Here is a 14,272-nt window from a genome sequence, read left to right as displayed (position 1 = left end):
GCAGCCGACAGAACTCACTGCCATCACATCACTCACTCCACTTGGCGCGGCTCCGCCCTGATGCTGCTGCAAACAGACCCCCCAGTCCTAGTCGGGCAGATTTCCAAAGGAGAACTTCTCCAGTCGAGGGGGCAACCACCCTGCACGGAGGCAGAAGACCAGCCGGCTTCCACCCGGTCCTCCAAGAGGCAGGGCGGCAGAGGCGAGCCAAAGCGCAGCCAAGCTGCAAAAGGTGGATTAACTCAAGAGCACCACCAGCGAGAGGGCTGGCTGCTTGCGACTTAGCTTGGCAGCTGCTTCCTGATTCCGGTTTGCAGCAGCAGCAGCAACAAACAGCCGTTGCTGCAGGAATTGGAAAACGGAGAGTCCAGGGAGACGGGAGGCGATAGCAAGCATCGCCTCTGCGCGCAGGTAGGCGGCTGATCAATAAAACCATCACTCTCTGCCCACCTCCTGCATCCCACTCTTGCCATGGGGAGGGGAGGGGGGCACCTCCTTTGCACTGTGTGTAGTTGGGAGGGCAGGAAGGAGGAGGAAGCAGGGCGGGTTGCTCGGGACTTTGCCCTGTGGACTGGACAGATGGGGAGTGGAAAGAGAGCCTGCTCTTTCTATTTTTGGTAAAGCAAATGTTGCAGCCTGGCGAAGCGGGATTTCCTGGGACTGAGTGGGGCTGGAGGGTAAAGGGGGGTGGAAGAGTCAGAGAAACAGAGACGCCGAGGAATTTTGTTCCCCCCATCTTCAGAGGGGAGGACTGTGGACCTACGGCCGAGAAAGAGGTCAGGAAATTTCCTAGTGGGGAGGGAAATAGGAGTGTTTTTTGTTCTGTTTTCATGGACAGAAACAGCCTGATGGGAATGTGGACCAGGGAACGAATTGGGAGGGGAGGGCTGTTCTTTTTGTTTTTGTTATGTATTTTGCGTGGTTTTATCTTGTATTTTTGTATTGTATTTTTATGCTGTGAACCGCCCTGATTGCTGCGGAGGAAGGGCGGTATGCAGATTTAATAAATAATATTAGTAATAGGTCTGGGAACTGTGGGATTTGGAAGGGATGTGATGGTTGTCTGGGTGGGGGGGGGGGGAAGGTAAAGGTATTTGGGGAAGTGGGGCTTAAGGGACGGATGATAGATTGGCCCACAGAGGAAGTTTGTCCCCATTTCAAAGACATGTGGGGAGGAGAAAGGGGGATTTTGGTTTCAGGGGGAGATAAATAGGAGGGATTAGATGGATTTTGACATCTATTATGCCTCAATAAAGAATCTAAAGGCTGGGGAATGGTGGTGTCTGGCCGAGAGAGTCATGGGCATGATTTTTCTCCATGGCAAAGGTATAGGAGTGTTTGAAGTTTTGACTTGGGGAAGGGCCCCTGGGGGAAGTGAGGGACTGTCGGGGGAAAGTTGGGAGGGTCAAGTGAACTGTGCTCCACAGCATCAATAGATAGTGGATTATTCTACAGCACAGAGAAAAATGTGAAGGGGAAGTGGGAGGAAAGAATTAGTTGGAAAACTAACAGCTTGGTACAAAAGCAAGGGGGGCGCAAAAGAAAAAGCCTAGAAATGCAGTCCTGGAAAGAAACGTACCCAGAGGTTACTGAAGGGTTGGTGTGTGTGTGTGTGTGTGTGTGTGTGTGTGTGTACTGTATGTTGATTACTCTACACATTGATGTTTTCACTTGATGATTGCAACATCCTGCAATGGCTTGGGTCCACATTCACGCCATAGGTCTAGTGCAGGGGTCAACAAACTTTTTCAGCAGGGGGCCGGTCCACTGTCCCTCAGACCTTGTGGGGGGCCGGACTATATTTTGAAAGGGGAAAAAAGAACGGATTCCTATGCCCCACAAATTACCCAGAGATGCATTTTAAATAAAAGCACACATTCTACTCATGTAAAAACACCAGGCAGGCCACACAAATAACCCAGAGATGCATTTTAAATAAAAGGACACAGTCCACTCATGTAAAAACATGCTGATTCCCAGATCGTCCGCGGGCCGGATTTAGAAGGCGATTGGGCCGGATCCGGCCCCTGGGCCTTAATTTGCCTACCCAAGGTCTAGTGTACTATGATACCACTTTAGGCAGCTATGGCCTTCCCACAAAGAATTCTGGGAGCTGTAGTCCGTTAAGGGTGCTGAGACTCACAGAGCTACAATTCTCGGAGTGGCTTAACTATCAAATCGCTTTCCCCAGGAAACTCTGAGAATTGTAGCTATGGGAGACTAGGGGTCTCCCAACAACTTTCAGCACCCAGAATTATTGGGGGGAAGCCACGGCTGTTTAAAGTAGCATCATAGTGCTTTAAATATCTGGTGTGCATGTGGCACAGCATGGGCCTTCGGAGGCTGAATTTTTGTATTGCCTCTGACACAACTATTTGTGCTGGAGTGGCTCATTCAACATCAGCAATGAATTACAGAGCAATCAATTGTTGTGCGAGCCTGCTTTCAAGGACCTGATCCTGAATATATGAATTATTTCCGTGGAAAAGCATTGCATTTGGGCAATCGTTGGATGATCTGAAATTTCTGTCTGTGGGGTAAGATCCATGGTGATGCATTCACACATCCGCACACCAGTCTTCACTTGATGTTGCAGTCATCAGGTGATGCACATGCACATGTGTGAACCAGTTTTTATTTCCTTGCTGTACTAGTTAGAGTATTCAGATATTCCAGGATGCGTCTCCAACCTTTGGAAGGAGATTCCTTGGGTCCCTCTTCTATTGCTGGAGTTTACAGTTTGATAATTCTTCCAAATGGATGCGACTTACAACAAAATGTCACTGTGTATTCCCGCCCCCGCCCCTAGCTCTCCAGCCAACAATTCCTTCTAAACAAGACATTCCACTATATCCGCTCCCCTCCCTATTCTGTCCCCCCTCTCCTATCTGCGCATGTGTGTACACACACACAAACCATCCCTTCTTAATGAACTCTAAGCTTGGTACGCCCAGTTCCTTCAGCCTTTCTTCATTTAGGCCCCTTCTCTTCTTCGTAGCTCTTTCTCTTTTCTTGACTCCTTTCCAGCGTTGCCAATGTCACTCCTGAGCAGTGGTACTCAGAACTGAATGTGCTATTATTCTAAATGGAGCCTTGCCAGTTACCAAGTCCAGCAATTCTATTAACTTCCCAAGAACTGAGAACTATGCTTTTGTTGCTACAGCCTAAAAACGTCATTGGGCATTGTTTACAGCGTACCATCAGAAATCGGGGGCGGGTAACCACCAAACTTCCGGTTCCCGTTTACAGCTCCATTGTGCTGTTTTAGGGTCAAAGGGGGTGTCAGCCTTGGTGTCTAGAGAAGGAAACTAAGCTGATGAACGGCTGAGGCCTTGAAAACAAAAAGTAACCCTGCTGTGTTTCCTCCGTCTCCACCTCTGGCACTGATTGACAGCATAATCTTACTCAGAAGTAAGTTCTATTGAATTCAGTGAGGCTTACTCACAGGTAAGTGGGGTTAGGCTTCCAGCCTTAGACTGTGTACGCACTATACCAGGGGTGGCCAACTCCCAAGAGACTGCGATCTACTCACAGAGTTAAAAACTGGCAGTGATCTACCCCCTTTTTGGGGTTCAGGTCAAAGTTGTTGAACTTTTGAGCTTTTTTTAGGAAGCAAGGCCCTGGTTTTTTGGGTTAAGGGCTTTTGGGGGGGGAGCCAAAGTTGTTCAGTTTCTTTGGGGCGATCCAGTGATCTACCTGTTGGACATGCCTGCACTATACCCTTAAAGCACATTCAAAGTGCATTTCCCCCCTCAAAGAATTCTGGGTATTGTAGTTGTAGGGTTGCTGGGACTTGTAACCCTGTGAGGGGTAAACGACAGTGCCCAGAATTCTTTGAGGGAAAGAACATGCTTTAAAAGTGTAGCGTGTTTACGCAGCCTTCCTTTGGAACCTCGGGAAGCCACTTATGTAGTTATGGAAAAAGTTCATGTTTGTTTTAGTTAAGTCATGTGCAAATCAGCATTTAAGAAATGTAAAATATTACCCATGGAATTTTAATTGTAGCTATTGTTGCAGCTGCTGCAAATGCCCTCAGTATAAGAGGTGTTGCCACCCCATTATCCTTTATTAATATCCTGGCTTTTTCAGTTCCTCCCTTGGTTTCATTTTGGTGTCACCTGCTTGCTAAAAGCTCTGTAATGTTGTCTAACTGGGCCATTTAAGTGCTGCTCATGACTGACACAGGTGCCCTGCTCTAAAGAACCAGACCTATTGCTGGGAGTTAGATCTGTCAGTGGCTGCTGGCTATACCTATTTATAATACATTTATGCCTCCTTTCTGGAAACCACCAAGGCAACGTCCAGAAAATCAGAAGATGAGAACAACATAGTAAGAAACATGAGACTACAATACTATTTAAAGATGTGCAACGCAAGCCTAACCATGGCTGCTCTACATTTGTGTCCAATGGGGCTTACTCTCAGGAAAGTAGGGTTAGGATTACAGCCTTGAAAGGCCAAATTTGTCACCCTAGAGCCTAAACAAACAAAATAAACGAAAGCCCCAGAGTCAGGAAGCAGGGTTCATCGGTTTATATGAACAAACAGGGCATAGCTACTTTACCCTAACCCTACATCACAGGGAGGTTGTGTAGATAAAATGTAGGGAGGTAATCCACTTTGAGCTTTTGGGAAGAAACAAATAAATAAATGGTCTTTGCGCGGGTCTTATAAGACCTTCCTTACGTTCTCCCCGTCCGCGGCATGTCACCCTGCTATATCCAGTTGCAACTCCACACACCTTTTTTAATATGCCGGCCTGTAACAAGAAGCTGCTGTTTATTAAGCCGAAACCTATTTTTAACACCCAAGGCAGGTGATGCGATGTGAGTGGTTGGAACTGACAGATGGCAGGCCGCTTGGAAGCCTTTAAAAGCGGCTGTCCCCTGAATAGGGCTTCCCCAATGCAGGTCCTTGGCACTCTTTATGTAGCCGTTCTGGTTGTTGTTCGCGCAGGTTCCAAAAACCTGAGTCATGTCATATATATAATATATATATATGAGAATGAAAACATGGGCTCAATCCAGTGGGGAGGTCTCCTGTTCCAGTCTGAAATGAGCAAGTCGAAATGAGTGGGAAGAGCCACTACTGTTCTCCTGAGTTGTTCCCCTTCACTTCAACAGAGTGAGCTTCAGCTAGAAACCAGTGGAGAAGGAAACAAAATCCATAATGTGGAGGCCTGTGTCAGGGCTTTCTAAGCTATGAATTCACTTTCCTGGGTGAATTTGCTGCACTCTTTCTGGCTGCTCCGTCATAGCTATGATGTAGTAAAAGGGGCCAGGGGTCCTGCCTTCCCTCAGCACCAGCTAGTGGCCCAGCTGTGTCTCTTATCTGAACAGGGATAGCCTAACCTCTGTCGTCTATGCTCTGGTAACCTCTAGGTTAGATTACTGCAATGTGTTATACCTGGGTCTGCCTCTGAAGACTGTTCGGAAACTTCGGCTGGTTCAGAATTCAGCAGCCAAGTTTCTCACCGGGGCAAGACGGTTTGAGCATATAACACCAATCCTGGCCTGACTGCATGGGATGCCAATTTGTTTCTGCTGGTTTTGACCTATAAAACCCTTAAATAGCTCAGGATCGCAATGCTTCAAGGAGCGCCTCAGACTCTGTGATCATCATCTGAGGCCCTTCTTCATTTCCGACCCACCCCCCTGTGAGATTTCTGGAGGGTGGCAACACGAGACTGGGCCTTTTCTTTCTTTTCTTTTTAAAACTTTATTCTAAAACCGAAAAAGAATTACAAACATGAAAGAATTACAAACATTCGAGACTGGGCCTTTTCTTGGGTGGCTCCCCGATTCTGGAATGCTCTTCCCGGGGAGACTTTCCTGGCACCATCGTTACATATCTTTAGTCGCCGGGCAAAAACTTGCCTTTCTAACCAGGCCTTTTGGCCTTCACTATCTGTGGCCTTTTAGAAGTAGGGATGTTTTTAATGTATTTTCCCTTGCCACTTGGTTTTCATGTATCTATGTGGGTTTTTCTGATTTTTGTTTGATTGGTTGTCATTCGCTTTGGGCTGCATTGAGCAAGATAAAGCGAATAACAAATACAGTATAATAAATAATAATAATAATTCAGAGGGCTGTCAGGTATACAGAGAGAGAATGTAAGAATTCAGAGCCCAGGGTCCTTTCCATCAGGGGTGGGAAACCCCAGGTTCTGTGTGTCTGTGTGTGGCGCTGTGTATTAAACCACAGAGCCTAGGACTTGCCAATCAGAAGGTCGGCGGTTCGAATCCCCGTGACGGGGTGAGCTCCCGTTGCTCGGTCCCTGCTCCTGTAACCTAGCAGTTCGAAAGCACGTCAAGTGCAAGTAGATAAATAGGTACCGCTCCGGCGGGAAGGTAAACGGTGTTTCTGTGCTCTGCTCTGGTTCGCCAGAAGCGGCTTAGTCATGCTGGCCACATGACCCGGAAGCTGTACGCCGGCTCCCTTGGCCAATAAAGTGAGATGAGCGCCGCAACCCCAGAGTCGGTCACAACTGGACCTAATGGTCAGGGGTCCCTTTACCTTTACCTTTAATTTGGCCCTTCAGGCCTCTTCACCTGGCCCTTGGGATTCTGCCTAGGCCACGCCCCTCCCCAGCCTTCCATTCTCCTTTTGCCTGGCTGGAATGGGTTCACGAATTGTGAAGGTGCCTCTGGCATGTTTGAATGGAGGATGGAGAGATTGGATGGAGGTGCGTAGCAACCTCTGACTTTTGCATGTCTCGAATGCATCCAGTTCCCAGAAAGGTAGAAATTAAATCTCTTGTTCCGTTTACATTTGCTCTCCTGTCCTCACCCAACCGCAGGCATGTGGCCTTTAGGAGATTGCCCATGAGGGGTGTGGCTCTCAGACCAAAGAACATTTTCCATCCCTGGGTTAGAACCTGAACAGCACACAGAACACCTTGTCAGCTTTCTCCACTACCTTGGGATAGATTTAATTCTATACCTGTGCCTGTGCATGCAATTAGCATATGCAAATATTATGTAAATCGGGGGGCCCTTTAGTCCTCTTCAGGTAGTGTTGTGAGGAGCCGCTCTCAGGAAACCTCAGATTTTGTGCTAAGCGAGAGACTCTCTTTTCTTCATGCAAACACAATTACGCAAATCAATGCAACATGTTTGCAAACGGGCTTTGTTTTGCATTGATTCTGTTCAGCATGTTCAGATCCAGATTGTTGCTGAGAGTGGGGCGTTTTTTAGTTTTTTTCAGTAGTTGCTAAATTTGGAGGTTTGGGGCGAGGAACAGTATATATAGTGACAGAAGGAGAATGAGAAATGGGTGAATGACAACTGCGTTTATGTGGCTGCAGACTGGGGGGGTGGGGGGAGGAATATGACCAGCTACAAGGGAGGATAATTTTGGGTGGGGGGTTGGAAGGGGAAGGAACTTCTTCCCTAACACCTCGTTTTATTTGGTTATTTATTTGCTTATTAAATTTCTATCCTGACCTTCCTCCCCAAGGAGCTCAGTCTGGCAAATTATGAAACAGCAAAATGCAATGAATATATGCAGGTCAGGATTTGTTAAACAAGGTGGGATGTGGAGGGGAGATTGAAACTAATAATAATAATAATAATAATAATAATAATAATAATAATAAATTTATTATTTATATCTCACCCATCTGGCTGGGTTTCCCCAGCCACTCTGGGCGGTTTTCGACAGAATATTAAAAACACGATAAAACACCAAACATTAAAGGCTTCCCTAAACAGAACTGCCTTCAGAAGTCTTCTAAAAGTCAGATAGTTGTTTATTAAGCCCATTTAATGAGTCAAGTTCACAGCAGTGGTAAGTTTTGAACTGTGAGTTTCCCGGCACTTTCCCCTTGCAGCTTATCTCAGTCCAGCAAACACAATCGGTGTATAAACTCTGATTTTTGTAGGCACGGATTTGCTGTTCAGCGTGTAACCAGCTACCCAGATATACACATTTAGGCTCCCCATAGAGCTCCCCATTGGCCGGCCCTGGTCACATTCACACCACATATGGCTTCCCGCAAATAATCCTGGGAGCTTTAGCTTTTTAAGGGTGCTCCCAGGATTCTTTGAGGGAAGCCTGTGCTTTAAGTATCCTCTAAACCAAGGAGGGTCCAATGCCTCAGAACAAGTGGGCCGCAGGAGTACTTTGACACAGAACTTGGTCCGAGCGAGCGATGTAAGGCACACATTTCTTTTTCTTGCAAGTGTTTCCCATTGAATTCGGTGGGGCTTGAATCTAGTTGGACTTGCCTAGGAGCAGGCTGCAAAGGGAGAACCTGTTTGCCAAGGGAGGAGAGATGGAAAATAGGTGTAGGTGAGCAGTTTATCCAAAGCAGCAGCTGCAGCCGCTCGAAGAGTCTTGTGGAACAAGCAGGTGAGATTGATAAAAGGGTTAGCTGCAGAGATGACGTTCTGGAAGCCAGGCTCATCATGGACAGGAGGTGTCATCCAGGCATCCAGCTAATGGGAGGACTGTAGGAAATCAGTCCCAGCAATGGATTATAACCTCTCTCCTTTAAAATATATTTCTCCCCTCCGTCCTTCTCCTTTCCTGAGTGTGTCTTGGTCTAGGGTTTGTTTGCTAAATCCTGCAACTGGGGGAGGAGGAAGACGGAATTTCTGTTTAATTAGTGCTTGCTGATGTTTTGAGAATTTTATTGCGTCCTATTCTAATAGATTATTGAATATTACTTTATTTGATGGGATGCGGGTGGCGCTGTGGGTTAAACCACAGAGCCTAGGACTTGCTGATCAGAAGGTCGCCAGTTCGAATCCCCGCGACGGAGTGAGCTCCCGTTGCTCAGTCCCTGCTCCTGCCAACCTAGCAGTTCGAAAGCACGTCAAAGTGCAAGTAGATAAATTGGTACCGCTCCGGCAGGAAGGTAATGGCGTTTCCGTGCGCTGCTCTGGTTCGCCAGAAGCAGCTTGGTCATGCTGGCCACATGACCCAGAAGCTGTACACCGGCTCCCTCGGCCAATAAAGCGAAATGAGCGCCACAACCCCACAGTCAGTCACGACTGGACCTAATGGTCAGGGGTCCCTTTACCTTTACCTTACTTTATTTGATATAAGTCATTTCATTTTAAAGCTATGCTTTATTATGACTTTTTGTATTACAAGGTTCTTTGTTGTATATTTTGTTGCTTCAAACCACCGTGTGTATAGTAATAGAGAAAGGCAGTATACAAATTAAAAGTGAAATGAAATGAAGGGGAGAAAGCTCACATTTTGCAGCCAATCAAATATAGAAATACAGAAATGAAAGAACATCCAAACTCATGTTTTATTTCCCAAGACGAAAGAACGAGCAGTTGTTTGGTCAAATGTAATCATTCGTTGTCTTCTTTTCATCCAAGATGATGGTTGTTTTGTTGGTCTTCCTCGCTTTTTTAAAGCGTTCCTCTGTGGAAATCCCTACTTCTCTCTGCTTTTCCTTGTGCTGAACTGTAATAAGGACGTTGAGTCTTGTTTTTTGGTCTCTCTTCTCAGCTGCCCTTCTGAATGTGATGCTCAGGAAAGGAGGGCAAGATTCTGACCGACAGCGGCATCTCTGACCCTTCCTTGGCATCCAGAGAGGGCATTGTCCAAAGAGACGGACTGCACAGGAATGGGTAGCCATGAGAAGGACCCATCTTCTCCCAAGAGGGCTCCGCCCCCCTCTCGCTCCAACAGCACTGTGTCTTCCAAGCACAGCATTGCTCGGCAGGTGAGATGTCTCCCCTCTGACCAAGAGCGGGTAGCCTGAGACCCTCCAGATTTTGTTGATCTCCCAACACCCATCATCCCTGTCCATTGGCCATACTGGCTGGGCTGGTGGGAGCTGCCAGCCAATCCTGGAGGAACTGCGTAAACAATCTACACACATCCCAGAGGTTGGTGGGAGGGGCTTTCAGGTCAGTGGGTGTGGTCTAAAGGTTAAACAATGGGTATGTCCTTTAATGCAGGGATGCGGGTGGCGCTGTGGGTAAATCCTCAGCGCCTAGGACTTGCCGATCGCATGGTCGGCGGTTCGAATCCCCGCGGCGGGGTGCGCTCCCGTCGTTCGGTCCCAGCGCCTGCCAACCTAGCGGTTCGAAAGCACCCCCGGGTGCAAGTAGATAAATAGGGACCGCTTACCAGCGGGAAGGTAAACAGCGTTCCGTGTGCTGCGCTGGCTCGCCAGATGCAGCTTGTCACGCTGGCCACGTGACCTGGAAGTGTCTGCGGACAGCGCTGGCTCCCAGCCTCTTGAGTGAGATGGGCGCACAACCCTAGAGTCTGTCAAGACTGGCCCGTACGGGCAGGGGTACCTTTACCTTTACCTTTATGTCCTTTAATCGAGCCTTTGGACTGCAGTGCAAAACTCCAACCAGTTTTCCCTCTGGGAGAACACCCCATCCCTTCTTTCTAATGTTTTTTTTTTAAAAAAAATCTAGGGTTCCGAAAGCTGGGAGGTGGTGGATGAGTTGCGGATCCAGAGCGGGGTCATTCAGGAGCCAGAGAGGCAGGAGGGCTACCTGTTGAAGAAGCGAAAATGGCCCCTGAAGGGCTGGCACAAGGTGAGAGATTTGAGGGCCCCGTGTGTGTTGGGAATTGCTGGTTGTGGGTGTGGTTGGTACTCCTGTTCTAGTGCGATTCCAGACTTCCTGTGGTTCTAAACTGTGGTCCCTTCCAGGCCTTTGGAACGTAGGTTCAATCAACCCGGGACCAGAGTGGATCCCTCACAGCTTCCGGTGCTGTAGGAAAACCAATGTGTCAAACTAACTCATCCCACATTCACAATAAATCACACAAACCCCGTAAGATTCATTCCTATGTAGGCCACATCTTCTGCTCAATCTCCTGTTTCTCTCACGGTTCTCTAGACTGGGGGAAAGGGTATATATGTGAAAAGGGTGGATATTTTTGTTGTGCCTCAGGTGGTTTTTTGACCACACGGATATTTGTGACTTCTTCCTTTTCTTTCTCCCCTTCTCTCTTTCTCAAAGCGCTATTTTGTTTTGGAAGATGGGATTTTGAAATATGCCACCACACGCCAAGATGTGAGTACAGGGTAGGGAGCCTGGGGTGCCTGGGTTTCAATGAGGTGGGGAATCTAAGAGCAGAAGTGGCCAAAGGGGGACGTCAGAGATCAATGAGATTCGTAGGGCAGAGGTCAAAGGGCTGGGTCAGTATTCATTTCACCATTTCACCCTCCCTCCCAGGTCTTGAAGGGGAAGCTTCACGGCTCTGTTGACGTCCGCCTGTCTGTCATGTCGGTCAACAAGAAGGCGCAGCGCGTAGATCTGGACACAGAAGAGAACATATATCATCTCAAGGTAAGGCATGCAAAAGAGGAACCTCATGCAGGTTGCGGGGTTGTGGTTGTGGTAACAGGACAAGATGGGACAGAATAGCATAAGGAACTGAAATGGAAAAAAGGCAAAATATTTATACGGTCTGAAGAGAAATCAGATGGAAAACTGGAAAAGGAAGACTGGGTGAGTGAATAGGAAAGGTCAAATGCCAACCCATCATTTAGCCTTGAGGAGGTTGTTGGGCCTCAATTTCCCCAGTCTGGGAAATGGGAGCATTAGCCTGAGGATGGGAAAGCTGAAAGTCCTGATCTGGCAAATGACACCTAAAAGGAAGTTTCAGTTTGCTTGCCTCCTGTTCTGGATGAACAAAGGTTTACTGGGAAACAAGATAACAGTACACGACACAGTAATGTTTACACTGGTACCTTGGAAGTCGAATGGAATCTATTCCGGAAGTCTGTTTGACTTCCAAAACGTTTGGAAACCAAGGTGTGGCTTTGTAGTTCTCTGGGTCAGGGTATCATGTAAAAAAGAGGTGGCTTGTCCTATTTGTTTGGCTTGCGTTGTTGCTCTGGGTTCAAATCCCAGCTAATGCATGAACACCAGGGCCCATAACCAGGAGGATTCTGTGGGCATGTAGAGTGTGGGGAAAGGTTTCTCCCCAGCTATGGCAAACCAGGCTAGGTGGACATCCTTTGCCATTCATGGCAATTAGCTTTCAGCGCACGTTTTCCCGGCAGTTCCTAAAACATGCAGGAAGCTGAACATGGTATATATCAGTGGTGTCATGAGATCGGTTTGCTACAAGCTTGGAGCCCTCGCCTGCGGACTTTCACAATGCTTTGACTGTGAACCGGATTGTTTTGTGGATTCTGTGGTCTGGATGGGACAATGCCGACAAGGTCTTTATCTGCATTTGCCTTTAAAAAGAAAAAAAGGGGGGAAGCTTTAATTATTACACTACATAATTCTTCGTTATGTTGAAAAATTGTTATGTATTTAAAAACCTAATAAAAAGATCTGAAAAGAAATCTAGGCAGCTTTAATTTGCAGGAGAACAAGCATCTTGCTCTCCTCAGTAATGAAAACTGAGATATTTTGAATCCGATGGCTGCAAATCTCCACGGTTTAGGTTGAGGATCAGCTGTGCTCAGGACCCTATCGGCTCTTGGGTTCAGATTTCAGACATCAGTGTAAACCTCTACTTGGATAGGTATCTTAATTCCCCTGCCCACCTTTGTGCTCCTAACGGTTCCTTCCTTCTAGATTAAATCCCAGGAACTCTTCAATAACTGGGTGGCCAAGCTCTGCTCACACCGCCAAGTGCAGAAGTTGGATGCCTCCCAAAGGCAGTACCTGACAAGTAGCCATGGTGGAAGAGCCTCGCATCCTACACAGGTGAGTTGGTGGGAAGGGTGGGGGGAAAGAACTTTTTTGTGTTGCGCAAGATGTATGGGAAGGGACATGCGCATGGAATGATGTTGGGGTGAATGGACAGAGGACTCCAGTGTCCCTCCTTGGTTCTTTCCCCTTAGTCATATGCAGGAAGAAGAGACTTGGGGCCCGGACTCCAGATGCCTTCTTTATTACACATTCATGATGGTTTGTGCACACGATGGTATCAGCGGGGTTACACGTAGATCCTGCTTTCAGTGCTGTTTGTAACTGCAACAGTTTTGGGGCAAACGCATCACTTCATTTCCAATCGGTGCACATCTTATAACTTCCTGCTGAAATCCTGTCTTTTTTCAAATGAAAAGAATGTTACAGGAGTCCTTTTTTGTGCCACTTTGGTTGTGCTACAGTGCAAGAGCTGCCCACTGGAGGGCAATAACGCTGTATCATTCTGGAAGGATGCACTGTTTTTGCATCAGTGGCATATTGCTGAACAGACTGCCAAAAAAAAAACCCAAACCAGTCTGGAGGGGCCCTTACATAGCTCTGGCAGGAAAGATTTGCTTTATAGGCCAAAGTTAAGCTTTGGTGGTTCCTCTTGGAAATCTTAAGTACATCTAGCAAATAAGTTGTGTTGGCTGCATGTATAACTGAATTTGTACATCTCCAGATGTTGTTGTACATCTCCAGCTTCCAATCCTAGCTAGCCATGCTGGTTGAGGTTTATGGGAGTTGAGAGTCCAATAACATCTCAAAGGTTATAGGTTCCCTACCCCTAGGATGACCAGTATACTAAAGAGCTGCGAGTTCTCCAACACCACTTTATGTGGCTTTGTAAAAGAGTTTAAAGTATATTGGCACTTAGCTGGTTTCACCTAGTGATTTATAGAGAAAAGGGTTGTTGAAATCCTAAAATGACTTTGCCTCTGCTGTTCAGCTTTGTGCCCGGGTCCCAGGGAGAGCTTCCTGGTGAACCAGAGGCTAAAAGCTCCCAGCTGTGGCCTGCAAAGTGGACACGCCTCCCACAATCCTTTGCTCTTAGCTTCCGTTCGGCCCACATCTTCTTGCCTCCTTCCTGCAGGCCTGCAGCTCACGGCACCGCATTCTGATGTCCGAGAGTGCCCCTGCCTTGTCTTCCCTGGCCGGCCCCCGAGACAAGGTGAATTCTTGGCTGAGCGACAGCAAAGGCCTGGACAGGTGCTCAGCAGGTGAGATGGGATCTTCTTACTGCTTGCCTCAAACAAATGCCCTTCCGCCTTCCACCATTCCCAGCTCCCTCCTCTCCGCTCTTCTAATCCAGCACTCTTTCTGAAGCACCGTCAAGCTTCTTGATGTCTGCATTTGCTGTTGCTGGGGAACCCTTTCCTATTCCATTGATCTCTCTCTCCTTCTAGCACCTTTCCAGTAAGAAGGCTTTTCCCTGGGGAGGGTCAGCAGATCAGAAGTGGGCTAAGGAGTTGGAGGGGGGCGGGAACCAGTGTCCAGCCTTGAGAATTAAGGGGCAGCCTGTGGGTCAGAGAGGCTGTGCATGCTGTAGTTCTTTGTGGGAATTTGGCTTCCGAACTATGCTTGAAGTGCAAGCCATCCGCCCCATGCCTCTACAGCAGGGGTCAGCAAACTTTT

General features: G+C 47.6%; 1 protein-coding gene across 4 annotated transcripts in view; it reads left to right on the top strand.

Annotated features, from left to right (window-relative positions):
* The first annotated feature begins 82 nt into the window (after positions 1 to 82).
* OSBPL7 (oxysterol binding protein like 7) overlaps positions 83 to 14,272 on the top strand; it is a 33,100-nt gene continuing 18,910 nt past the window's right edge. Inside the window, exons 1-7 of one of the 4 annotated variants that reach the window (XR_003703391.2) lie at positions 83 to 411; positions 9,468 to 9,684; positions 10,394 to 10,516; positions 10,946 to 10,999; positions 11,162 to 11,275; positions 12,521 to 12,652; positions 13,731 to 13,857. Coding sequence is in view for 3 of the 4 variants with exons in the window: in XM_028702359.2 (XP_028558192.2) it covers positions 9,586 to 9,684; positions 10,394 to 10,516; positions 10,946 to 10,999; positions 11,162 to 11,275; positions 12,521 to 12,652; positions 13,731 to 13,857 (649 nt within the window). In the remaining variant the exon portion in view is untranslated. The other 3 variants (XM_028702359.2, XM_028702361.2, XM_028702362.2) reach the window with 3 other exon arrangements.

This window comes from Podarcis muralis, chromosome 13, assembly GCF_964188315.1.
Source record: "Podarcis muralis chromosome 13, rPodMur119.hap1.1, whole genome shotgun sequence".
Taxonomy (NCBI): Eukaryota; Metazoa; Chordata; class Lepidosauria; order Squamata; family Lacertidae; genus Podarcis; species Podarcis muralis.
Note: the sequence above shows the minus strand (reverse complement) of the source record. Positions and strands in the feature narration are given on the sequence as shown.